This window comes from Lynx rufus, unplaced genomic scaffold (assembly GCF_022079265.1).
Source record: "Lynx rufus isolate CCGP_SWC_20201006 ecotype Redwood Valley unplaced genomic scaffold, mLynRuf1.p SCAF_4, whole genome shotgun sequence".
NCBI classification, from domain to species: domain Eukaryota; kingdom Metazoa; phylum Chordata; class Mammalia; order Carnivora; family Felidae; genus Lynx; species Lynx rufus.
This window is the reverse complement of record NW_025814856.1, coordinates 581,597-606,965: the sequence shown is the minus strand read 5'-3', so window position 1 is coordinate 606,965 and position 25,369 is coordinate 581,597. Positions and strand designations below refer to the sequence as shown.

Here is a 25,369-nt window from a genome sequence, read left to right as displayed (position 1 = left end):
AATATGTGTGTGGTTCTAAGCTGCCACATTGGTGGTAATTTATGATTGTGACTGAGGACACAGGAAATGCATAAAGGGCCAAGGAGTGTTCAGGGAGCTGCGGATGCCCCGAGGTGTTTCAGTGCAGACTGGTTGTGCACAGACGGCCAAGCAGGGGCTTCTCAGGGGGTGACCTGTCCCAGGGCTTTGTAGGAGATATAGGAGTTTGTCTGGGCCCAGGAAGAGAAGGACCTGCCTGAACCAAGGTGGGAAGGCCTGGGTTGTCCTCCCCTCTCCCCTCTCCCCTCTCCCCTCTCCCCTCCCCGCCCCCTGGGCCCTTGGCATCCATGCTACCCCATCACGGGGCCTGGGTGACAGCATTGCCTCAGTGCTCGGAAGCCAAGAGCAGGGGTGCCATGAGCCCCGGGTGCTCGGCATCCTGGCCCGGCCGTTCCCAGCTCACACACTCTCACATGACTGCCGTCATCCTCCGGGTGACCTCCGGGTGACAGAGGAGCCTTCTCTTCTGCTCCCGCATCAGCCACATCGTCACCCTTGGTCACTGCCCGCGCCCACAGGCCGGCTCATTCTTGGGCTCTGCACTCCCAGCCCAAGGCAGCGCTATTTTCCCCTAGCTTGTGGGCACCTCATTCATTCCTGAGTGTCCAGCGCTTTCTAAATATAGCTGCCTGGGGGACCGATTTAGCCCGCGCACAAAAAGACCAGGCTGACGGAGTCACGAGACGCTGTTTTCCAGCGGGTGCGCGGCTTCTCTTAACAAATGTCTACCTGGCAAAATCCCAGCTAGAGTTTTCCTGCCCCCCACCGCACCCAAAGGTCATGGATGCACAAAGGCTCAGTGGAGGCCCTCACGTGGCCGGCCCGCCCCACACCAGGCCAGGGGGACTGTGACCCTGGAGAAGCCGCAGGCGGGGGGAGCGGAGGGCGGGGGGGACCCAGCGCTTGGAGCTTCGGAGGTGGGCGGCAGAGGCCAGGCCAGAGAGGTCTTGCGTCCGCCTAGTCTGAAGGTTCAAACACCAGCACGGCACCCAGGGCTCTTTGTAGATCCCCGCTATGGCATGAGCCCTCTGGGGGCCAGGGGGTGACCCCAACCCAGCTGCTGGGGACACCTCGAGGCACTTGCCTCGACTTTTTGCCCTTTGACTTTCTCACCCTGATGTCCACAGTGCTCTGTCCGTGCTGTCTGCACGTTTCTGTGGAGTCTAGAGTGGGGTCTCTCCCTCCGCGTCCCCGTGCCGCTGACATTCTGGGCAGGTCGTTCTCTGTGGGGACGTCCTGGGCGCTGTGGGGGCAGAGCAGCATCCCCGGCCCCCACCCATCCGTGCCAGGACACCCCCAGTTGTGAGGGCCACAGATATCCCCAGACGCCATCCTGTGTCCCCCGGGGGCACAGTCCCCTCCGGGTGAGAGCCCTGTTCTAGGGGCTACAGTGCAAAGGCCCCCCGTAACCCCCCAGTAGAATATGGCAGCAGATTAGTGTTTTGAGGGTTTGGGGTTCTTTCGTCCCATTTAATGGTCGGCAGGGGTGGGGGTCACACCGTCAGGCCCTGGGAGGAAAGAATTCAGAAGCTCGGTGGGCCTTAAAGCTGCTGGTTCTGGAAGTTGTAAAGCAGACTGAAGGCCGTTTGTGTTCTCCCTGAAGACGAGGCGTCTCTGCAGCCCCCAGGCCCCCCACACACGCACCTCAAAGCCACCTTCCGGGGGCTGTGGCTCCCCCCTGGCCGGTCCCATGGGCCGCAGGCCGGGAAGGGGACTGGGGAGGAGTGGCCGGGCCCAAGCTGGATGTCTGGAGGCCTTGCCGTCTGAAAGTGAAATGCACTCACGGCCCAGTTCACCACCGCCACTGGGACGTTTTTGTCCCGCCACTAATGGGTGCTGCTGGGAGCACCTCTGCATCTCCAGGTGGTTCAAAAGGAAAACGGCACTGAGTCTGGTGTCCACACTCAGCGATGAGTAGCGCATGCCAGCTGGAATCACCCCAGGCTGCGGGCCCCACGGCACGGAGAGTGCTGGGAAGAAGGCAGCCGGCAGTTCGCAGACCCTGCTGCGGCCTCACCCTGGCCCGTGTGCCAGCTCGCTGCGCAGGATAACAAACTGTCACAAGCCTAGTGGCTCACAGGTCTGGAGGTCAGGAGTCGGGCATGGCGTGGCCGGCTTCTCCGCTCGGGATCTCGCCAGGCCGAGGTCAAAAGGCCTCATCTGGAGCTTGGGGCCCTCTGCGCCCATTCAGATTGTTTCAGAATTCAGTTCCGTGTAACTGCAGGACTGGGGTCCCCCTGCCCTTGCTGGCTGTCAGCTCCTAGCAGCGCCCCGAGGCCTTGCCCCAGCCCTTCCATCTTCAGAGCCGGCAACAGGGGATCTCTCAGCACCAAATCCCTTTCAAGACGCAAACAGTTTCTCCCCCGCCCCGCCTTTTTTTTTTTTTTTTTCAACGTTTATTCTTGAGAGAGAGACAGAGTGCGAGTACGGGAGGGGCAGAGAGAGAGAGGGAGACACAGAATCCGAAGCAGCTCCAGGCTCCCAGCTGTCAGCACAGAGCCTGACGTGGGCTCAAACCCACAAACTGTGAGATCGTGACCTGAGCCGAAGTCGGTTGCTTAACCGACTGAGCCACCCAGGCGCCCCCCTCCTCCCTTTTAAGGGCTCCCCTGATTAAATCAGGCCCACCAAGGGTCTGGTCTCCCTTTCTTAAAGCCACTCCTGCCACATGGCAGGACCTTTGTCTGGAGGAAGATTGTGTCATATGCTCAGGTCCCACCCACACTCAAGGCCAAGGGACTATACGTGGTCACTGCGAGTCATCGAAGAGGGATGCCCCCACACCTGTCTCATCTCTCCAGCAGGCACACGGCCCCTGGCTCTGAGGAGGGACCGCCCCGGTGCTCCCAGGACGGCAGGAGGTCTTGAGGAGCACTCCCGGTGTGAGGTCCAGGGCGTGCTGACCCACCATCTCCCAGGCCAGGTGGCCCCTGCTGCTTCAAGAAGACAAGTCTGCATGGGGGGCACATACGGTTGAGCAGGGAGTTAGCGGGAGGACCAAGTCCTGAACCCCGCTTTCCTGGTCTCCCAGTGCCATCAGCCCTGGCCTTGTTTTCCCAGCTCAGGAGTCAGCCCAGAGCCCGCCTCTGGAAACCTGGGCCTGGTGAACTCGTGCCTTGCAGAAGCAATGCAGGTGGCTGTCCCCGAGGGGCCGCGACTCCCTCGCCAGTCCCCAGGGCTATCCAGGAACGTGCAGCACCCGGAATTGCCCACGCCAGACCCGTGGCTGCCCCTCCCCACACCGGCCACAGACTCTGTGTGCCGTCGCGTCCACCTGAAGGAGCTCTCGGGGGCCCGACCCCACTGGGTGCAGAAACACCGCCGCCCCACAGCCCAGACCTCATCTCTGATCTGCCTCCTTTTCAACGGGGCGGGGGCTGCTGGGGGCGGTGGGGGGTGGGGGGGAGTCCTCTGCAGCTCTCGGCAGCACCACGCTCAGGCCACCAGAACCTGGAGCCACTCCTCGAAGGCCCTTCTCTCCCGGCCCGTGCCCCGCCAGCCGCATTTTTCACATTCTTTTCCTTCTGTGCGTCGCAGCCTGCCAAGCCTCAGAAGCCTCCTCTGGCATCTCGTTCTTCCCCTTCTGGTAAGGGGATGGCCCGGCCGTGCTGTGCAGGCCCAGCGAGCAGGCGGGAGCAGCAGTCTCCCCAGCTATGAGAGCTATGTGTGGAATTCACGGGGAGCGCGGCATTTCTGTCTGGCTGTCGTTGTTTCCTGTACAGCTGGAAAACACCCGTGAGGGTGGAGCTGATACCCCAGGCTGAACAGAGGGGCTGCGTCAGCTCCCCTGAGGGGCCGCCAGCCCTGGGCGTGTGCCGGGGAGACAGGCAGCAGACCCGCTCTTCCACTGGCGCGGAACCTCCGGGATTCCCACAGGCGCGGGCCTGCCCCGGGGCCCCTGTCTGCACCTTGGCCGTGCACGCAGCCGCACCGAGGTGCAGCCCGCCGACCCCCAGCGGGTCTCGGGTACCTGTTTGCCCCGCCTCCCCCGTGGGCAGCGCAGACGCAGTCACGCTAAGCGCCCTGGCCAGACACAGGGTCTGGGTGACATCTCCGAGCCTGCTATGTCTGGGCCTGACCCGCAGCCTTAGCTCCCGTTACTGCGTCTGACTCACCGAGACGGAAGCCGCAGCTCACCCAGCCCACGTCAGGAGGGCCGAGGAGACAGAAATATGATCCTGAGAAGCCCTCTCAAGGGTCCTCCATGGGGTGCGGAGGTGACCCCGCCTTCCAGGGAATGCGCGGGTTTCTCGAGAGCACGTGGGCGGCCCTGTCAGAAGCTGGCAGGGAAGTCTGCTCTCGTCCTTGGGCAAACATTCCCAGGACTCAGAGTCCCGGATTCGCCGAGAAACTGCTAGGCGGGAAGCACAAAGCTAAGACGTTTCGTCATTAGATGTCACTCAGGGTCCTCTGGGACCCTGGTGACTGGGCAGGGCCTCCCACGTCTGCACAGCACCCGCCGAGAGCACAGACAGGGGCCAGTCCTCCAGTGGTCGTGAGGCTCCTGGGACCCCCGTGCGTGTTTGAACCCTCAGACCCAGGAGCACCGTGGGCCCTACTCCCTAAGCCCTCTGTGAGCGCACAGGGACCACGGGGGTACAAAGCCCATGCCAATCCTGACCTCAAAGCCTCTGGGTGCAAGGGGTCAGGCACGCAGGGGCACAGGGCAGTGTGGCAGGACGCAGCCAGACTGCCCCTGGGTCTCGTCTCCCCATGAGCCTGGTTTTGGAATTACATTCAATCCGTGGGCTGACCACCAGCCGCGTGGTCTCGGGAACCGTGGGCGTGGCGCCTCCCGTGGGCGTGGCGCCTCCCGTGGGCGTGGCGCCTCCCGTGGGCGTGGCGCCTCCCGTGGGCGTGGCGCCTCCCGTGGGCGTGGCGCCTCCCGTGGGCGTGGCGCCTCCCGTGGGCGTGGCGCCTCCCGTGGGCGTGGCGCCTCCCGTGGGCGTGGCTTACGCAGGAGGAAGCCGCTGCTCCATCTTTACCAATTGCGTACATAACAAATCAGACCCTTCTCCAGCTCCCCGTTCTATGGATGAGAGCGCTGGGACTCGGGCGCCAGGGGCCGTGCCCAGGACTGTGGCTCCCGGCCCTGCACACCGCCACAGATAGGACAACACTAGCGCTCCGTGGTCCTGGCCACGCACCAGAAACACAAATCTTACATTTCGTGCTCCAGGGCCCGCAAGCCGTTGATCAGTTTCGTCTCCCACCTTGGTTCCGATTAAGGAAGCGATACAGGTTTTCGTTTCAACAGCAGCAAGATAAGGTCTTTCCTTTTTCTTCCTTTTCTTGTAAAAAAACGTTTGCTTAAAACACTCTGCACACGTGACAGAACATCCCTCGGCCGCGAGCAGAAGTGAGGCGCCCACACCTGCCGCCCCGCGGACGGGCCCTGAACACACGACGCTCAGGGAGGGAACCAGACACGAGAGGCCACACGGGGTGTGAGTCCACGTGTGTGAAACGTCCTGTTTCTCAGATTTCGCTTGGGGATAGTTTTAAGCACAGAAGTCACAGGGTGAGATTTCTCCTAGAAAGGTGATTCAGGGAGGCAGGACAGGGGCTATTTTGGAGAAAGACATGGACCCCCGGCCCAAGGAACAGGCAGGCAGACAGGAGCACGGATCCCCTGGACACTGCACAGGTCCCCACACACCATGGGAACCCACACAGGGACGCTCAGGACGGCCAGCTGCATTACCAGGGGAGCAACCATACCCAGAGGGGCAGATGGTGGAAAAAGAGAACTCGGGTCTCTTCTGCCCCTTCTAAGGACACTGATCCCATTCAGGAGGGCTCCACCCTAGGGGAGAGGACCTAGTCACCTCTCAAAGGCCCCACCTCCTGCTACTGTCACCTTGGGGATTCAGATTTCAACATGAATTTGGGGGGACACCTTCAGGCAACAACAGCAGGATGGACGCTGGGGGAAGATTTCCTACCTGAGGGCAGTGAGTGAGCAGCTTGGACGTTGCACTTGATTCGGGGTGGGGTGACCCCCAGTTTCTGCGTAGAGGAGGGTCAGGCTCCAGCTGTCAGAAGGAGGGATGCAGGGGGCTCTGGGGCTTGTCCTTGGGTGGCTCGCTCCCGCCCTAGGCCTGATGCATGTGCGTATGTGATCTTTGCGTGCCGACGTCATTTGTCCCGTGTGTGAAGTCACACAATCCAAAAATGTCACTAGCAAACATCCAAGGCCGCTGTCACTGGAATGCAACAACCAAGATAGCATAGTAAAAAAGAGCGCCCTACAGTATGTAAGGCCAACACACAGAACAGCTGCTGAAAAACTGGTTGGAGGGGACTATGGGGTTGGTGGCTCTGATTCGTGTGTGCTCCAGGGCTCTCCCGGGGGCTTCCAGTTCCCGTTGATTTTTCCATGAGAACCCGGATGGTGTCGTCAAGTTCTGTCCCTTCCTCAGTGTTTTCCACTCACTCACGCCTCTCCTACCTTTTATTGGGGGTCCTGTTTCTCTGATATCCCTTTATTCCTACCTTAACAAGGCAGGTCTGCTGGAGAGGCAGTCCACCGCTGTTTGTCTGGAGGTGTCTGGGTCTCCTCTTAAATCTTGAAGTTAATTTTCACCAGGTCGTAAGTCTTCACTGAATCCACCTAATCATTGGTCCTTTTCCCTCCAGCAGCTTACATTTGCTTCTTTGCTTTGAATTAACCGGTTTTATCAAGGCATGATTCACATTCAGTGAAATGAACACATCATAAATACACAACTTGATGAGTTTTGACACACACACCCGCGTGCACCAACACCTCCGTCAAGACACAGAACGTTTCTGATGTCTGACTTCTTTTGCTCGACAGAATATTTTTGGGATCCACACATGTGGCTTCTCTCCTCTGCAGGCTGTTTTTTGTCATTGTGTCATCATAACACATAGCGTGGATTAGCACAGTCTGTTTGCTCTCCTGTTGGTGGGCATTTGGGCTGTTTCCAGTTTTTGCTATCATAAATAAAGATGTGTGAACAGGGGCGCCTGGGTGGCTCAGTCAGTTGAGCGTCCGACTTCGGCTCAGGTCACGATCTCGCGCTCCGTGAGTTCGAGCCCCGCGTCGGGCTCTGGGCTGATAGCTCAGAGCCTGGAGCCTGCTTCCGATTCTGTGTCTCCCTCTCTCTCTGCCCCTCCCCCGTTCATGCTCTGTCTCTCTCTGTCCCAAAAATAAATAAATGTTAAAAAAAAAAATTAAAAAAAAAAAGATGTGTGAACATCTTGTACAAGTCCTTCCGCAGAATTATGGTTTGGTTTATCTCGGGTCGGTCCCTAGGAGCGGAATTGCCGGGGCAGAGGGTAGGTGTGTGTTTTGCCTTTTCAGAAACTGCTGAGTCATCTTCCAGCGTGGTTGTACCGCTTTACTCTTGCATCAGAAATGTGTGAAACTTGCAGCGTTTCCACGCCCTCCCTAACATTTACAGTCACTGGTCTTTTTTGTCTGTGCTCCGCTAGTTAGTGCTCAAGAAGCAGCTCCCTGGATTTCACTTGTGTTTCTGTGATGACTAATCAGGGAGCACCTTTTCACGGGCGCATTGGCGACTTCTCTGTCAGCGTCTAAGATGTTTATGCTGCCTGAGTTTCCAGGACTTCTTGAATCTGTGGCTAAAAGTAGGATTTTGTTCAGTCCTCAGTTTGGGGAGATTGTCATCATCGCTTCGGAGATTGCTTGTGCTCCGTCCTCCCTTCTCCTTCCAGAGTCCTGGTCACATGCGTTAGGCTGTACTGTATCCTCTCCATCTTTCACCTTCTCTTCTGCCTTTCCTTCCCCTCTGTGTCTCTGTGCTTCGTCCTGGGTGTTTTCCCCTGAACTGTCCTCCAGCTCAACCAACTCTCTCCTTCGTTGTCTTTAGTGATACTATTCTTTTACATCGAGTCATTACGTTTCAGATATTGGCATTTTCCACATGTTTACTGAGTCCTTTTTCTATAGTTTCCAGTGTGGCTGAAATTCCGGTCTCACCTATTTGTCTTCTTGAATGTAATTAAAGCTGTTATTTTTAAAGTTTAGTTACTTATTTTGAGAGAGAGAGAGAGAGAGAGAGAGAGAGAACTCTCTCGCACAAGTGGGGAAGAGGCAGAGAGAAAAGGAAAGAGAGAGAATCCTAAGCAGGCTCTGCACCGCCATTGCAGAGCCTGATGCGGGGCTTGAACTAATGAATCGTGAGATCATGACCTGAGCTGAAGTCAGACATGTAACTGATTGAGCCACCCAGGTGCCCCTAACACAGTTATTTTAAAGTGTCTCTCAACTACAGTGTCGGGAACCCCTGCGAGTCTGTTTATATTGCCCGTTATTCCTGCTGGGTTTTGTTCATGTGGACTTACCTCCTTGTATGCCTGGTTATTTCTCGTTGTGTGCTAGACATTGTGTTTCAGACTTGTTTGTGGAAATAGTGTGAATTCTAAGATGATGTTGTTTTCCACTGGAGAGGGTTTATGTTTACTCATGCCCAGCATTTAGGGCTGCTAGCAATCTGGGGTCACCTCAGTCCAGTATCAGGGACTGAGTTTATTCAGCACTCGGCTGCAGTCACCATAAGAGCCCATCTGCTTCCTGTTTACTTGCATCCTTCTGTGTGTAATAAATGCTGGGACCACATAATTTTGCATGATTATTTGGGAAAAAGTTCTTCAAGGCAATGTCACATACAGTGAAAGTGACGGTAAAATTAAGTCCCATCTAAAATACAGTCTAGTTAGAAAATACCGTTCTTTCAAATGTCCAAGAAAAACATACACAACATCTGCCCGTGTTGTTCCCAAACCACCACGTCTGGGTTTTTCTTATACTCAGACTGCAGCACCTTGTTCCCCAGTTTGAACCAAGGGGGAGTTCACCCAGCCCCCTCCACGTGGAGGGCCCTGGATCTCAATCTCTGTATCGCCAGCCTTGCAAGGCTGATAGAAGCATTGCTCAGCCTCTTGGCAGATTTTCCGCTCCTGGGCTGCCGTCCTCCCCTAGACCCTGGCTATAAATTCTTCACTGCCCTAATAACCCTGCAGTGCCTTCAAGCAGATTTCTTCTGTGTTCTGTCCAGCTTTCCTGACTGCCCTCACGGGAGAGTCTGTCCGTGTCAGTTCGCCCACTGTCGTGCAAGCCAAAATCTGCAGATACAGGTTTTTATTCAAAGTCCAAGTGACTTTAGGTAGAGGCCATCGACGTGAATAGTCTTGATCTTAGAACCACCAGATGACACACCGGGATCCGTTCTCAGCTTTTAGAACCACCCTCTTATTTCCTAATGGAGGAAGCTAAGACCCAGTTCAGGGCAGAGCCGAGATGTGAACCCACTTCCAGGCGTGCACTGTGTTTTGCACCTTCAGGAAGGGGTGACTGCCATTGTGCCCTTGGACAAGGTGCCGGGAAATCACTCCGCTTCTCCCTGAGACCCAAAAGCTCCAGGGGCTCAGCAGGAGGGCTTTGCAGCTAAGGGTCCACAGGGGCCGGAGTGCTTCTGATCATGCTCAGAATGGCTCAGACATGGCCGGGGCATGACCAGCATCATGGGTTTGGGGCACACAGCAGAGCATAAAATAACCTAGTCTCACCTTTGCTGTGTGGCCTAGAAGGGACAGGGATGTACAAGCATTAGTGGGACAACAGAAAATAGATCATTTCGGGACTCTCCATTTCTGGCTCTCCCCCCGTTGCCATCCACTTCTATTTTTAATATGATCAACTTCACGCTGCCCAGCTCTTCCCCGAGCCTGTGGGCTTTGTGGCACCTGCCCCACCCGGCCCCTGGGCAGCTGAGGGGAGTGGCCACCTCGGAGCAGCAGCTCCGTGGGGAGCGGGATTTCTCAATAGCTTCCAGCAAACCGGCCCTCCCACCTCCGCCGGGCACAGGATGTGCAGGGCACCCTGTCTCTGGCTTCATCTCTGCAGCAGCTGTGTTTATAGTTAGCAGTTGCCACGGTGCCCCAAAGAGGGCCTCCTGGAGCTGCCGGCCTCTGGACGCCCCCATTCCTTGGCCCTGGAACGTGGGGACCTGGATGTTGGCTGGGCCAGCCCAGGACGCAAGTGTCGCTCTAAGCACTGCAGAGTTCGCTGGAGCTCAGAGAGGGGAGGTAACTCCCCCAAGGCCAAACAGCTTTGGGATCTGTGCAGAATTTGGGTCTGCCACCTTCCCCTTGGATCCCCTTTCTACTTCTCTCCTCTCCAGCACCGGCTTCAAGAGTGTGGTTGGTGGAGTTCAAGGGGCAGCTCGCTCGCCCTGTGTAACTTCTTGTGGTCACAGAGGATCGTCGGATGCTGAAAAAATTAAGCCCCCATTTGAAACAAGCTTCTATTTTCGTTCATTGCCATTTCAGTTCAAACCGAACCATCTCGGTTCCAGAAACACGGTTTGCGTTTTGCCCAGATGAACCTCTTTTAGCTGAAGTTTCTTCTGATAAGGAAGTTCCGTAAAGGACTTAGATTCTGCCCCCAGGGGACACAGGGCCGTGTCTGGGGATGTCTGTGGCTGTCACGTTGCTGGCCTTGGGTGGCTGGGCCAGGGACTGATCACAGGGAATACCCTGGCCTGGGTGTCCTCGGTGCGGAGGTGAAGAGACCCTGGAGTGGGGCGGGGCGGGGCGGGGGGGGGGCCTCCCCAGTGTTGCCCAAGCCGTTTAGGATTTCACAAACACAGAGGGTTCGGCCACCTCGTAGCTTTGCCGACTGGAGCCCCCGCCTTCTCTGCTGACACTCCCACTGCATCTACCCACCAGCCCACCCAGCGAACATTCACGCCAGACCTCATCTGCCCCGTGGGGCTCAGGGCAGCACGGAGCTCCATGAGCAGTTCGGCCCGGTCAGCGATGGTGGCCAGACCTTCCTGGAGGGACGGGCGGTGACAGAAATCCACTCTGCACACAGATGAGTCACGGGAGGACTGGCGAAATCTGAGCAAACGGCCAGCATCGGGGTCTCGGCCTGATGTTGTCCTACGGTCACATGGGATGTCACCATTGGGGGGGGCACATGGGACTCTCTGCACTATTTTTGCAACTACCTGTCTATATGATTATTTCAAAGTACAAACTAATGCAGTGACTTTGGGAACCGTTTGGAAAATGTTTAACTTGTAAGGTTAAACATACACCTGCCAGGGAGCCAGAAATCCCATGCCTGGGGCTCACCCAGGAGGACCCGGCACGTGGACCGCCACAAATCCTGCGTGTGAACATACAGCACGGCGTCTTTCACAATCACCGGACACACCCGTGTGGCCCAGTCGGTGCACGGCCAACAATCCCTGCCCTGACCCCGGGGGGGAACACCGCACAGCACTGAAAAGGTGCCCTCGGCACACGACGAACCACAAGGACATTGTGCCGAGTGAACCGAGCCAGAGGCTGGACTGTACGAGTCTGTCTGTAGGCTTCCGGGAAGAGGCGACACGACAGGAACAGAGCAGCTCAGGGGGTGCAGGGGCTGACAACAAACAGAAGCTCCGGGAGGTTCTCAGGGTGACGGGGTCCGCATCTGAATGGCGGTATCGGCTCCGCGACACGACATGCTTGTGCGACCTCATCGACTCCAGGCCCAAAAGGACAAATCTCAGTGCGTGCAAATTATACCTTCACGGAAGAACATTTCATTGGAGGAAATTATAAAAACAGTCACTAACAGGGGCGCCTGGGTGGCTCCGTCGGTTAAGCATCCGACTCTTGATTTGGGCTCAGGTCACGATCTCGCAGTTTTGTGGGTTCGAGCCCCACGTCGGGCTCTGCACTGACAGTGTGGAGCCTTCTTGGGATTCTCTGTCTCCGTCTCTCTCTGCCCCTCCCCTCTTGCACTGTCTCGGCATCTCTCAAATAAATAAATAAACTTAAAAAAAAAAGTCACTAACAAAATTGTCATTTTGAGAGGCACCGGGCTGGCTCAGTCGGTGGAGCATGTGTCTCCTGATCTCAGGGTCGTGAGTTGGAGCCCCAAGTCTGCCTTTATCCGTATATATTTTAACACAACGGTAGATGACCGAACATTTGCACTTTGCCATTGTCCCTCTTTGCACACACACCTCCGCGGTGCTCCGCGTTTCTACGGACCGTTTAGAACATTGCATAGTGTTGCACCTGCGAAATGTCCCATTGAATTTGCTGTCCCCCCCCCCGCCTCCGTTGCAGAGCGAGGCGTGTGCTTTTGTTCTGAGCCTTCACGGTTACAAACAACGCAGATGTAAACACCCGTCAGTGTTCCCCCTTTAACTCCTTTGGATAATTTCCCCCTTGGGATAAATGCCCAAGCAGAAGATTTGAGGGGACGTCCTTGTAGTCCTCGGTGTCCAATTTCTTTTTTTTTTTTTTTTCTTCAACGTTTTTATTTATTTTTGGGACAGAGAGAGACAGAGCATGAACGGGGGAGGGGCAGAGAGAGAGGGAGACACAGAATCGGAAACAGGCTCCAGGCTCTGAGCCATCAGCCCAGAGCCTGACGCGGGGCTCGAACTCACGGAGCGCGAGATCGTGACCTGGCTGAAGTCGGAGGCTTAACCGACTGCGCCACCCAGGCGCCCCGCTCGGTGTCCAATTTCTGAGGCTGAGACGGGTTCACAAGACCAGAGAGTCTGGAATGAGCGCGTCAGGTGGTGGCCTTTCTCCGGCCTTCTGGCGTCGTGGGAAGACAAAGGGGCAGCTCGAGGTGGCATCCACTGCTCGCAAGGCCGCGTTTTGTTTGCTTTGGTTTTTACCAGTTACACCCCTGCTGAAGTGAATTGCCTGAGTGAGCCCTGTGCCACGTCTCCGTGGGACCCTGGCCCAAGTGTTAGTCACATGTTAAAGGGGTCGCCTATCACCTCACTTGTGGCCTCGGCCTTTCCTGGGTCCATGGTCTCGATTTCTAGTTCACGTCTGTCCTGAAGTTCTGAATATTTACATAAGATCAGAGCTGCTGATCCTTCTCCATTCATTCCATGGCTTCCATTGCTGAAAAGTGACTTCTCCATGGTTGAGAAGAAACTTTTTCTTTCTTTAAAAAAAAAAATTTTTTTTTAAGTTTATCCGTTTACTTATTTATTTATTTAAATTTACTTCCAAGTTAGTTAGCATATAGTGCAATAATGATTTCAGGAGTAGATTCCAGTGAGTCACCCCCTACGTATAACACCCAGTGCTCATCCCAGCGAGTGTCCTCCCTAATGCCCCTTGCCCATTTAGCCCATCCCCCCACCCACAACTCCCCTCCAGCAGCTCTGTTTGTTCTCTGTATTTAAGGGTCTCTTAGTGTTTGTCCCCCTCCCTGCTTTTATATTATTTTTGTTTCCCTTCCCTTATGTTCATCTGTTTTGTCTCTTAAAGCCCTCATATGAGTGAAGTCATACGATTTTTGTCTTTCTCTGACTAATTTCACTTCGCATAATCCCCTCCGGTTCCATCCACATAGTTGCAAATGGCAAGATTTCATTCTTTTTGACTGCCGAGTAATACCCCATTGTGTATATAGACCACATCTTCTTTATCCATTCATCCATCGATGGGCATTTGGACTCTGGGTGGGGGTGGGGGGACGCCTGGGTGGTTCAGTCGTTTTAGCGTCTGACTCTTGGTTTCGGCTCAGGTCAAGTTCTCACGGTTGGAGTTCAAGTCCCACATGGGCCTCCGTATTGACAGTGCAGAGCCTGCTTGGGACTCTCTCTCTCCCTCTCTCTCCGCCCCTAGGGAGCAGGGAGAGAGAGAATCAAAAGCAGGTTCCACGCTGTGAGCGCAGAGCCCAACGCGGAGCTTGAACTCACAAACCGTGAGATCATGACCTGAGCCGAAACCAAGAGTCGGATGCTTAACTGACTGAGCCCCCAGGCATCCCAAGAACAAATATTCACTAGTTTGTGTTTATTTTCTTTCTTATTCTATGGCTGTTTATATGGAACCTCTTTGGATGTGAATAAAGGTCTGATCTAATCCAGTGGTTCTCACCCAGGGGCAGCTCTGCCCTCAGGGGACACTGGGCAGTGTCTGGGGACATCTGTGGTTGTCACACAGGGGGGAGGGGGCCCTGGCACTGAGGGAGTGGGGCCACAGATGTTGCTCGGGCCACACAGCACCCAGGATACCCCAGAGAGAACAGCCCAGCCCAGTGTCCAAAGTGCCAGGGGGGCAGAGACCCCACCCTAAACTGTTTCCCCATTTTGCCTTATTTGCGCCCACCATGGAAGAAATACTGCCCGTCCCCAGGGTTGTCTAATCCTTATGTGCACTAGAAGGTCAGATCTGTCTGGGGGTCACTGCCCCCCCTTTCTAGTTACCTCTGCTTCACGATATACCCCAGGGCAGGGGGGGGGCCTCCGTTGTCCTTGCCTTTCACACATTTGCTCATGTGATTCTTCTGCAGGAGCCCCCCCCCCAAACCTGGCATGGCTTCCTGGCCCTCGACTCAGATCCCAGGCAGGGCCTGGTGACATCCCTTAAGGCTCTGGTTTTAGGTGAACTTCACCCCAGGTTGTTCCCCTGGACCCTCAGCAGGGGCAGAACCGGGAGTCAGCACGGTGACCGGCTGCCCACCACCCACCTGCCCCCAGCTTGCCACGGCTCCTGGGGGCCCCCTGCGGCTCTGCTGGCCCAGGCAGGTCCGGCCAGGTCGGGCGCCTGGTGCCATCACGTGCTTCCTGCGTTGCGGCGACGGGTGAGGAATGTTCCCTGGGCTGACTCAGCGTAGCTGCCTGGTCTCTCGGGGCCACGGCTGGGCCGTGAGTCAGTGACGGACTATGACACCAGCCAGGAGGAGGCTGGTGTCTGCTGCACGGGCTGGTGGTGACACAGCCAGTGTCTGTTCCTAGCATCTCCGCACACTCACACACACACACACACACACACACGTGCTCACCCATGCACTCACATGCACATGTACACTCGTACGCCCACACACACGCGTGTGCATGCAGTATACATACACACCGACACGCACACGTATAAACACATCTCGCACGATGCACATTATGACATACAGACACGCACACATATACTCACGTAAGTACACACACGCCCACGCCCACACATACATGCTCGTGCACGCACACGCACGCACACATCTATGCGCAGACGTGCACATGCACTCACGCGTGTGTATACACACATGCACACAAGTGCCCCGAACATTCACACACACTCCTGCACACAAGTTCGTGTACACGCACATGCACGCACACCCCCAGCGCAGCCATCTCGGCCGTTCTCTGGGGCCTGGGTCATAACCCAGCCCAGAGGCAGCCTCTCGGGACATTGGGCCTGGAACAGAAAGCCAGCCACTCGGGGGCTTCACGCTTCGGAGAGAGGCCACAGTTGGGGGTGGCCACGCGGTGCAGGGGTCCTAGAGTCCTGGCGGACACTTCTGAGTGTGGATGCTGAGCAGGATTCCCCGGCCTTCCAAGGAAAACAGGCCATGGGGCCAGCCCGTTTGTTCTCCATTCGCATCTATATTTAGCGCTGAGTAATTTAGATATTTTTAAGCCCAACCAAGGGCAGTTTTCCCTGAGTTGGATGTTTTGTGGCTGCTTTGAAGCTCCCTGCTGAATCAGAGCCCTCTGGAAACCCACACGTGGGCTCTGTGCTCCCAGAACAGACACACTCAGGCCTTTTCTGACCCAAAGCGGGGCTGGATGTCTGCCGGGAGGGACGGGGAGCCAGGCGGTGTGGAAGGATTTTTTTTTTTTCTAATTGAGACTTGTACGGAGGTCACCGTAGATTCATGTGCAGTTATAACAAATCAGAGAAGCATTCCACGTATCGTTCACTCTGTTTTTCCCGACGGTAACATTCTGTGGAAGTGTGACCAGCACCACGAAAAGCCCCTCCCGCCAAGGCCTCCACCCCCAACCTCAGCAACCATGAACCTGTCCCCCATCCGGACGACAATTTTGTCTTCTCAAAAACGGTGTGTAAACTGTGTATAAACACACACCATGTAACCTTTGGGGATTGGCTTTTGTCATGCAATGGAACTGCCTGGAGATCTCCCGAAAGTGTTGTGTCAACCCTCCTTTTTTTTTTTTTTTTTTTTTTTAATCATTATTGCTAAGTAGGAAATGTTTTGAAAATCCCAAGCCTGCCTTTGCTGTTCTGTGGCCGTAGTGGCCACCAGGCAGACAGCGCAAGCTACATCCTGACGGAGGACAGGGTGCCCTCTGCTCCCTGGCGGGGCGTCTTCCCAGACCCCCCACCTTGGGCGTGACGCCCGGACAGGTCCTCTTGGGAACTTCCCCAGCCTGAACGCTGCAGACACTGGGCCGTTCTCGGGGGGGCGTCCCGGGCACTGTGGGAGCTGAGCGGGGTCCTCGACCACACCCCTTCGGTGCCAGGACTCCCCCAGTCCTGATGACCAGAGACGTCCCCAGACAGGGCCCCGTGTCCCCTGGGAGCAGCATCGCTCGTTAGAACGATGATACTAGAGCTCACTAAATGAAGGCTGTGGGAAGAGTAGAATTTTCCCTGCTGTAAGGAAGAGGAAAAAATGTGCACAGCCGAATTGTAAGAATAAATTAACACCACCCATATACTGCTGGTGTGGATGTAAAATGGTGCAGCCGCCCTGGAAAACGGCTTGGCACTTTCCTTAAAAATTGAACATGCAAATTACATCCCTCAGCGTTTATCTCAGAGAAATATATAGACTTGTGTTTGCACAGAAATCTGCACGCCCTTGTGGCAGCCGTACGTGATGGCCAGAAACTGGAATCGGCAGGTGCACCGCCGAGCCGGGGCCGGTCCACGCGGGGAACGCCGCTCAGCAGTGACCTCGTGGCGCGCGCAACAGGCTGGGCGCATCTCCACAGGATTAAGCGCAGTGGGGAAAAATCCCAAAAGGTTATGTGCCCTGTGGTTCCACACGTGCAATGGTCCCGAAACGGTGGCAGCTTGGGAAAGGAAAACGTCACCGGAGGTCGCGGAGAGTGGGGGGCGGGGAGGGGCGGGGACGGAACCGCCCTGAGGCTTCCGTGCACGCGCGTCATGCTGACCGCGGGTTTTGCAAGGTGTTTCCAGAGGGGAAACCGTGCATAGGGTACGCACGTCTCCGCACGTCTCCGCCCTTTCCTACCACTGCATGTGACTCCCCAGGCACCTCAAAAATTTTAACTGAATTAAAAATAAATTCATAAAAATGTTTTCGGAAAGAAAAAAGATCGCCCCCTCCCCCAAACAATAGCGAAGCGGGAATCATTGGCGCCATAAAGGGTTGGTTTTCTCAGTGGGCGAGGAGGTGGGGAGCCACTCTGACGGGCCCTGAACACCCAAGTCCTGAAGGTGCGGGGAGGCGGGGCGGGGAGCAAGCAGACCACTGGGCGTTAGCTGCTCGATGAAAGCAGCAAATACCCCACCCCCACCCCCTCCACGGAGCAGCGGTCCTGGGAAAATTAGTGGAAGGGCTACTTGGGATTTGGGAAGAGGGTTTATCTGGAATCATTTGCCTGTGCTAAATGGGCTACTCTGAGCACACCATCCACACTCAAAGACACTGCAGGGGGAGTGAATACAGCCCCCACCCCAATTCATTTCCACCAGATCCTCAGCATGGGGCCTTAAGTGGAAATAGGGGCTTTGCAGATGCAATTAGTTAAGGAGAAGTCGTAGGGATTAGTGTCCTTAGAAGAAAGCCATGTGAGGACAAGGCAGAGATTGAGTGATGTGGCCACGCCAGGGACCGCTGGCCACACCAGCCACTGGAAGAGGCAGGAAGGACCCTCCCTGGGCCCTCCAGGGGGAGCGCAGCCCTGCCCCACCTGGATCTTTGACATCTGGCCTCCAGAATGTGGGAGAACAATTTCCTGCTGTTTTCCATACCCCAGCCTGTGGTCATTTGTCCCGACCACCCCAGCACATCAGAAAGCTCTGGAAAACCCTGCAAAACCAAGTGGGCTCCCTGCACCGCCCCCCCGCCCCCCGCTGCCCCCAGAAGCCTCTCCTGGGCCAGAAGCGGGAGCCAGAACTTCTCGCTCCTGCGGAGAGCCCCGGGAAGCCTTCTGTGGGAGCCCAGGTCACTCCGCGTGGCTGTGTCCCAAGGACAGCCAGATCTGGGGTGGGAAGCCAGAACTGGGCACTGACAGCCACGGCCTCCCCCTGCGTACCACCACCCTTAGCTTGGTTCTCAGGGCAGTGACTGGTGCATGGTGGGCCCCCCCTGGGGTGGTTTGTGGGGCAAATTAGCCCGTGGATGAAGGAAGTGATGCCAGACCCAGGACCCACGGCACATAGATGCTGCCCAGGTGACCCACCTTGGTCCAGAGCCAAGGTCTCACCCAGACGACTCTGCCCCCCAGGGAACTCAGGCCATGTCTGGGCACATCTGTGGCCATCACCACTGGGACGTCCTGGCATCGAAGGGTGGGGCTGGGAACGTCCCCAGAACGCCCCCGGAGAGTGACCCTGCCCAGTGTCAGTGGTGCCGGGGGGCCTGGGGTGAGGCAGGGATCAGAGAAAGTGTCCCCTGAGGCCCTCATTCCAAGCCAACCACGAGTGGACTCTGTGGTCTGGTGAACCATCCTGAGACCCTGGGTGGTCTCAACCAGGGAGCACTTACCCCCGACCAGCCCAGGGGGACTGTGGGAGACGGCTCCACTAGTCCTCCCACCGCCCCCACCCCGACCTGGGCACACGGGCGCCACGGCTCAGGTGGGGCACCAGGAGGCCCTGAGGCTTCCGGAAGGGGCGTCCTGCCTCTCTGTCCCCGTGGGGCCTCAGCAGCCGGTTCACATCCTGTCTGCTTCCCCTGCAGCCCTCTGGACGACAGGGGCCCGGAGCTGATGGCAGACAATGTCAGCCACTAACAACATAGCCCAGGCCCGGAAGCTGGTGGAACAGCTCCGCATCGAAGCCGGGATCGAGCGCATCAAGGTGAGCCTGGCAGGCGGGCGGGCAGAGGGGCCGAGAAGGGAGGAGACCCTGCAAGGAGGCCCGGTTCGGGAGGGGGGGCTTTATTCCAACTGTGCCCCTTGCTGTGTGAGCTTGGGCCACTCACTAGCCTCTCTGAGCCCCAGATCCCTCAATGGGAAGACACAGCTGACACAGAACCTGTGTCATGGGCTGTTGCGGGCATCCCATGTGCCGCAGAGCTTTGTCAGTGCCGTGGGACCAGAGGCAGGGCTGAGCCCGCCCCCAGCCCTCAGGGCCCTTCCCCACCCCACCCCACCCCCTGCCCCCGAGAGCCCTAGGCTGCCAGCATGAGGCAGGCACTTGCCCATGGGCTCTGTCTGGTTCCCTGGTGCAACAGACACAGACAGAAGGTAGAGACGTGGTCCAGAGACGGCAGGACCCAGGGCCCTTGGCCGTCTACGTTCTTCACTTATGCCTCGTTTGAATTTTTTTGAAATAAGCGTGTTTGTTTTTTATACTAAAAAAAGAAAAGGGACAAGTAGTTCCTGTGCACAGACACTTAACCCATCAGGGACCAGAGACCCGAAACAAAGTAGCTCCTCAGACAGACCTGTTCTTTTTCCTAATAATTTGCATAACATGAAGTTAACTGTTTCTTTTAAAGGGCGCTGACAGTTTGGTAGCTTTTAGTACATTCACAGAGTTGTGCAAGCATCATTGCAGAACATTCTAGCAGCCCAAAGGGAAATCCTGTCCCCGTCAGCTGTTACCTCCACCCCTTCCCCAGCCCCCAGCCCCCGGCCCCCACGAGCCCTCTTCCCATCCGTGGATGACCCTGTTCTGGACGTTTCACCCACACGGACTCACACCCCGTGTGGCCTCTCGTGTCTGGTTCCCTCCCTGAACGTCGTGTGTTCAGGGTCGGTCCACGGGGCGGCGGGGGTGGGCGCTTCGCTCCGGCTTGGGGCTGCGGACGTGCGCGTGCGCGGTGGACACGTTGTGTTTGATATAGGTGAATTTAAAGTCCACAAGGGGACATCAGGACGACATCCAGGGTTCACGGATTTCTCCCGTAAACATGGCAGGGGCCAGCCATGCAGTCGTGGCCTCTTACATGAAAAAGGTGACTGATTCTTTTCAAAGTCACCTGCTCATCAAACCCATGCCTTTGCAAAGGAGGTCGAGGCACCTCCAATCATGGTCTCGTGCCCCAGGCCCCAGCTAGTGAGTGACCGGAAGTTTCCCCGTAGAAGACCCGGGTGGTTCCCGTGTCTGCAGCGGCCCTGCTTCAGCCGCCCCCTGGATCAGTCAGGGCTGTCCAGAGAAACAGAGCCAACAGGATGTGTATAGAGGGAACGAGAGGTATTCAGGAATTGGCTCACAGAACCGTGGAGGCTGGCAAATCCACAGGGAAGACTGGAGACTCAGGGCAGAGCTGATGCTGCAGCTCGAGTCCCCAAGGCTGCCGGGAGGCAGAATTCCTGGTCTCCGAAGGCCTTCACCTGATTGCATGTGGCCCACCCACATTTAGAGGGTCATATGCTCTACTCAGAGTCAGCCAATTTAAATGTTAATCTCAGGTTAAAATGACCTTCCCAGTGACATCTAGACTGGTGTTTGGCCAAGTACTTGGATACCGTGGCCTGGCCAAGTGGACATATAAAATCAAACATCAACCCCACGGATGTCTTCAGACTTTGATTTTCTGAGCACCCGCCATTCCCTGGTCTCTGGCGGCAGATGGGCTCCCACAGACTCACACCTGACTGACATCCCTCAGTGGAAGGACATGCACAGCAGTGCCAGGTGGAAAGGCAGGGCTGCTCCAGCCCCCCAGGTTGGGAGGGGGGCCTCCCCCGAGGTGTCTGAATGTTCCAGAACCCTGAGCATTCAAAGGATTCATTCGGGCTGGAAAAAGAGAAAGCCTCAGTCAAAGCGGCTTCCCTCTGGTGAGCCGGTGCGGCCACAGCCCTGACGGAGAGCGTGATTCACCAGCCTGTTTGATGCTGGGCTGGGCCCTTCCTCCCCCCCCAGCCCCCCCATCTCCTCCTACCCCCCGTCCCGCCTGAGGCTGTGCACCCCCAAATCTGTGGCCAGAACCTTGAACGTCGGTACTCCTGAAAGGCCGGGGGAGCCAGCGCCTGGCAAGTGGCAGCGTGGCGGGCATGGGGGCGGCCCCGGCGCTCAGGGCAGAGCCTCCCTGTGGATGCCAGGGTGTCAGCGGGGGCCACATGCCGGAGCCACAGCATCAGTTATTTCCAGGGTCCGGAGGCTATTCTGGTTGTTTCCGAGAGTTGCTTTCCAAATACAACTCTAGAAACCAAGCTCCTTTGGCTCATCCGAGGCGGGCCTGGGAGTGGCCAGCATGCTCAGGACAGTGGCGATTGTCACTGCATGTGGGTAGCAGTGTCCCCGCGGTGAACCCAGAGGCCGGCCTGGAGACCTGGCAGCACAGGGGACAAGGTCGGGCGGCCTTGGCTTGTGGGGCGCGGGGTCCAGGGTGCAGAGGCGCCACCCCGCCGGCAGACCTGAGGGGAGTTCTCAAAGCCTCCCTCGCCCCTGCCTAGTCTCGCCCGCTCACGCCCACATGGCTGCTCCCTTGTCACCTTGCAGGTGGGAAGGCAGGGGGCCGAACCGTGCTGGCTGTTCCTGCAGCACAGAGGAGACCAGGACCCCTTCACCCAGCACCCAGCCCCCAGCCCTGCCCGGGTGAACACACAACTCTGCTGTGACCCCACCAGCCCCCCAGATCCCTGGGCCCCGGCCAGCTCGGGCTGCCGGAGATGCAATGTGGAAGGGACTGTGTGGTGGCCCCTCCGATGTGGACAGGCTCTTCCAGAGTCGCCTGGTCTGGCGGGGGGGGGGGGGGGGGGGGGGAGGGGTGGACCTTGGACTAAATCCTAAAGAGGGCTCTGTCTCTCCCTGACCTTCTGTCCGAAGTCTGGGCAGCTCCTGCCGAGGGACCCAGTCCCTTCTTTAATCTTTTTTAAATTGTGGTAGAACACACATAACTTAAAACCTACCATTAGTGAGCACACACACGCAGAGTTGTGCAACCACCACCTTTGTCTAGTTCCAGAACATTCCATCACACCAAAAAGTAACCCGGGCCTCATCAGCCGTCACCCGTGCCCCAGCGCCTGGCCCCCCCACCAGCCCCCTTCCTGTCCCCGGATGAGCCTGTTCTGGACGTTTCACACACGTGGACTCACACCCCGTGTGGCCTTTCGTGTCTGGTTCCCTCCCTGAGCGTCGTGTGTTCGGGGTCCGAACGCGGGGCGGCAGGCGTTCCTGCTCGCGGCTGAGTGTTGTGCGCGTGCGCGGTGGACACTGTGTGTATCCGCTCACCTGCGGGTGCTCCTGGGTTGTTCCCGCCATGTTGGCAGTGGACGTGGCCATGGCCGCCCGCCTGACCTGTCCTCTCCCGTCCTTGTGCCCACGCACAGGTGTCCAAAGCCTCATCGGAACTCATGAGCTACTGCGAGCAGCACGCCCGGAATGACCCCCTGCTGGTCGGAGTCCCCGCGTCCGAGAACCCCTTTAAGGACAAGAAGCCCTGTATTATTCTGTAGCGTTGTCCCTCCGTGTGTCCCTGCCTGTGTCTCTCGCTCCGCTAGGGCGTCTGCACTACGCACTCCGGCGACACCTCTCATGTCCCCAAACCTCCGGTTCCGGAAGGAACGCGAGCCGCTGCCTCCACGGATGGGGTGAACTCCTCTCCCGGCCCGGCCGGAAGATGACGCTGGGGCCGCGGCCGCTTCCCATCAGGAGTAACAGAGATCCCGAGTGACGTGGTAACAATTTGCGGAAACTCTGGGTTGCCGGGGGGCTGCGGTCCAGAGCCCGGCCGCGCCGCGAGAAGGGAAGAAGGACTGGCCGCTGGCCCCGGGCGCCCCGGCGGGTGGCCAGTCTCACCCGCTGGGCCGTTTGTGAAACACTTGGCCAGGTCCCTGCTGCCGTGCTCTTTTTCTTCTCCTAAGCAGAGGAAAATTGGGTGGTGGGGGGCGGGTCATGGGAAACCTCTTTGGAAACTGGTCTCCTTTTCAGTTAAGCGATTGTTATTCCGCAGCGCTGGGCCCAGAGCTGGGGGGCTGAGCCTGCAGCTGACGGTTGTGTAAAATGCACCCAGGGAATTTAGGGGCCGGGAAGGGGGCTTTGTCTGGGACGTGCACCCCACGCGGCCAAGTGTCGCCCTGCCGTGTGGCATGTGTGCGGCCTCTATAGGGCATGCACCACCCAACAGCCAGGCCGTGGCCCCCCGCCCTTTCCTGGGACCCCACCCATCCCACAAAGGGATTCTCCGCAACTTGTCCCGCTCACCGGAATGGCCGGCGGCGTTCCATCTGGTGTTGAGCACGAAACGTCGACGTGGGCCGCGGTCACACCTGGCTCTTCCGGGTTGTTGTGTCGTGTTGTGTTTTTTTCCACTTTAGCGCATCGCTACGGCCATTTTGCAAACAGAAATGCAGCCAGAGGAGGCCCTTCCTGGGGGGCCAAAAGGTGTTAGGTGACCAGAAGGAGCCGCAGGGCCTCACCCGTGTGACTCCTCGCCCTTCCCTTCCCTGCAGCGGTTCGTCTTTAGTCCCTTGGCCTCTGGTACGACCCGGGCAGTGGAAGGAGCCGGAGGTACACGGAGGGCACAGGGCACACCCGTCCCCACACCCCCACCCCCCCCCCCCGCCCCGCACCGGGACAGTCCTCACCCCAGGGCCTCGTGCCGACCTCCATGCTCCTGCCCCCACTCAGCCCCCTGCTAGTGCCAAGGCCCAGATCCCACCAACGCTACGCTCAGGGGGGCGGGGGATGTGTGCACGGGCTGGCGGGTGACTCCCACCCGGTTTGCGGGCTGTAGGCCCGGCCTCGCTCCCCGGCTCCCAGCTCTCTCCGGCCGGTCCGGGAGCACCAGGGGCTTTGGGGAGCCCAGCCTCTCCAAACCTGCGGTTGGATGGGGAAGCCTTGGCCGCCTTTCATTGGGCAGGGAGCCAGCCTCTCACTGTCCCCCACAGAGCAGCAAGAGGGAACAAAACCCGTTCCCCACCGGGGAGGCCGGGGCGCGGCAGGATCTACCCAGAGACTGGGGGTGGGGGCGGCTGGCAGGGCGAGGCCTGTCCAGGCCACTTCTGTGCAAGAAGCCTTAATCCCTGGGGCCCAACCTTCCCCTGCATCCCCACTGTCCTGGTCTAATGCTCTGGCCGTGGGGCCCCACCCCAGCGGCCCCCCAGAGAGGCCAGCGGGAGGGGAGGCGAGGTGACACCCAGGAGCCCGGCTGAGGGCCGAGCGGTTGAACCGAGTCCGGCAGCCACAGCGCCCCCCCCCCCAGCCCTGAAGTGAACCTAGGTCAGAGCCCCCCGGGGCTCTGAGTAAACTAGGCCCAGAGAGGGTGAGGATGGGCTGTACCCCCCGCCCCCATCCTGCCCCAGGAGCCCCAGCCTCGGCCCAGGGAGGTGGCCGTCACAGGAGCCCCACCACGGGTGTCTTTCTGAGTGAGAAAAACCCTTCCTTTTGCCTTCTCAAGTAAATCTCCGTGTCTGTAGCGTAGACCTGGAGGGCATGTGCATGCGACCGCTGTGCTTCCCAGGCCAGTGTCCTGCATGAACACGTGTGCAGGGCTCTGTGGGAGCTGGCGGGTGGCAGCCCGCATTTCAGCCACATCAAGAGGGGGCATTAAGGGCACGCCCCCCCCAAAATAAACAGGGGCGGGAGAGACAGGGTTTCCCTTTCTTTAGCCTGCCTGGGTGTCCCCCGGGGCTGGCAGCTGGGGCGCCTTCCCTCCCCTCCCCTCCCCCACTCCAGGAAGGAGCTGGAAGGCACACCCCTCCCCCAGCGGTCCCCCAGGCCAAGAATTAAGTGACTGGGTGGTGGTGACCTCTGGCCCCCAGGGATGTGCGGTCCTTCTTCCTGTGACCCTGGCTGACCCCCTCCATGTCCGGGCGCTGAACCTCCAGGCAGCTCATCCGTGTCTGTGGGGCCCCAGCCCCACCGAGCTCTGGGGGCAGGAAAAGGCCACCAGCCCACCCCGAGGGCGAGTGACCAGGAGCAACTTCCAGGCCCAGGGGAGGCCACCGAGGGTTGCTCGTCCTTCAAGACACTTACAAAAAGCCAGCCTGCCACGGAGTCTCTGGAAAAGAAGCCCTAACCATTGCCAAACATTGCACAGACCGGTTCCGGTCCGCAGAAGCCATCTGTGGTTCTAGCAGGTTCTACCCCATCTCCGTTTGGATGTTCAGTGGCTTTTATTTCTGATTTTAAAAAAATTTCCAGGTGTCTACACCCACTTTGCAGTGTTTTAATATTGTGTGGAATTGTTCATACAGAGTGAACTGATCCCCAGTGCAAAGGCTCACTGGTCCTCTGTCCATGCCCCCTGCCTGCTGGGGGTGGGGGTCGGGGCAGAACAGGCTGGTCCCCTCCCCTGGCTGCTGGGTGGGTACCCCAGATGGAGCGTGCCCTCAGGCGGCCCCAGAGAACAGCTGTCAGCTTCGACAGGCTTTCCAGCCTGTTGTTAGAAAACCTCGAGGAGCGAAGTTCGAGGACCGCT

General features: G+C 57.8%; 1 protein-coding gene across 1 annotated transcript in view; it reads left to right on the top strand.

Moving 5' to 3' along the window:
* Positions 1-25,101, top strand: part of GNG7 (G protein subunit gamma 7) — a 119,006-nt gene extending 93,905 nt beyond the window's left edge. Inside the window, exons 3-4 of the mRNA XM_047097396.1 lie at positions 18,734-18,852; positions 22,278-25,101. Of these exons, the coding sequence (XP_046953352.1) occupies positions 18,772-18,852; positions 22,278-22,403 (207 nt within the window). The 5' untranslated portion in view covers positions 18,734-18,771 and the 3' untranslated portion in view covers positions 22,404-25,101. The remainder of the gene's footprint in view (positions 1-18,733; positions 18,853-22,277) is intronic.
* Positions 25,102-25,369: the final 268 nt, after the last annotated feature.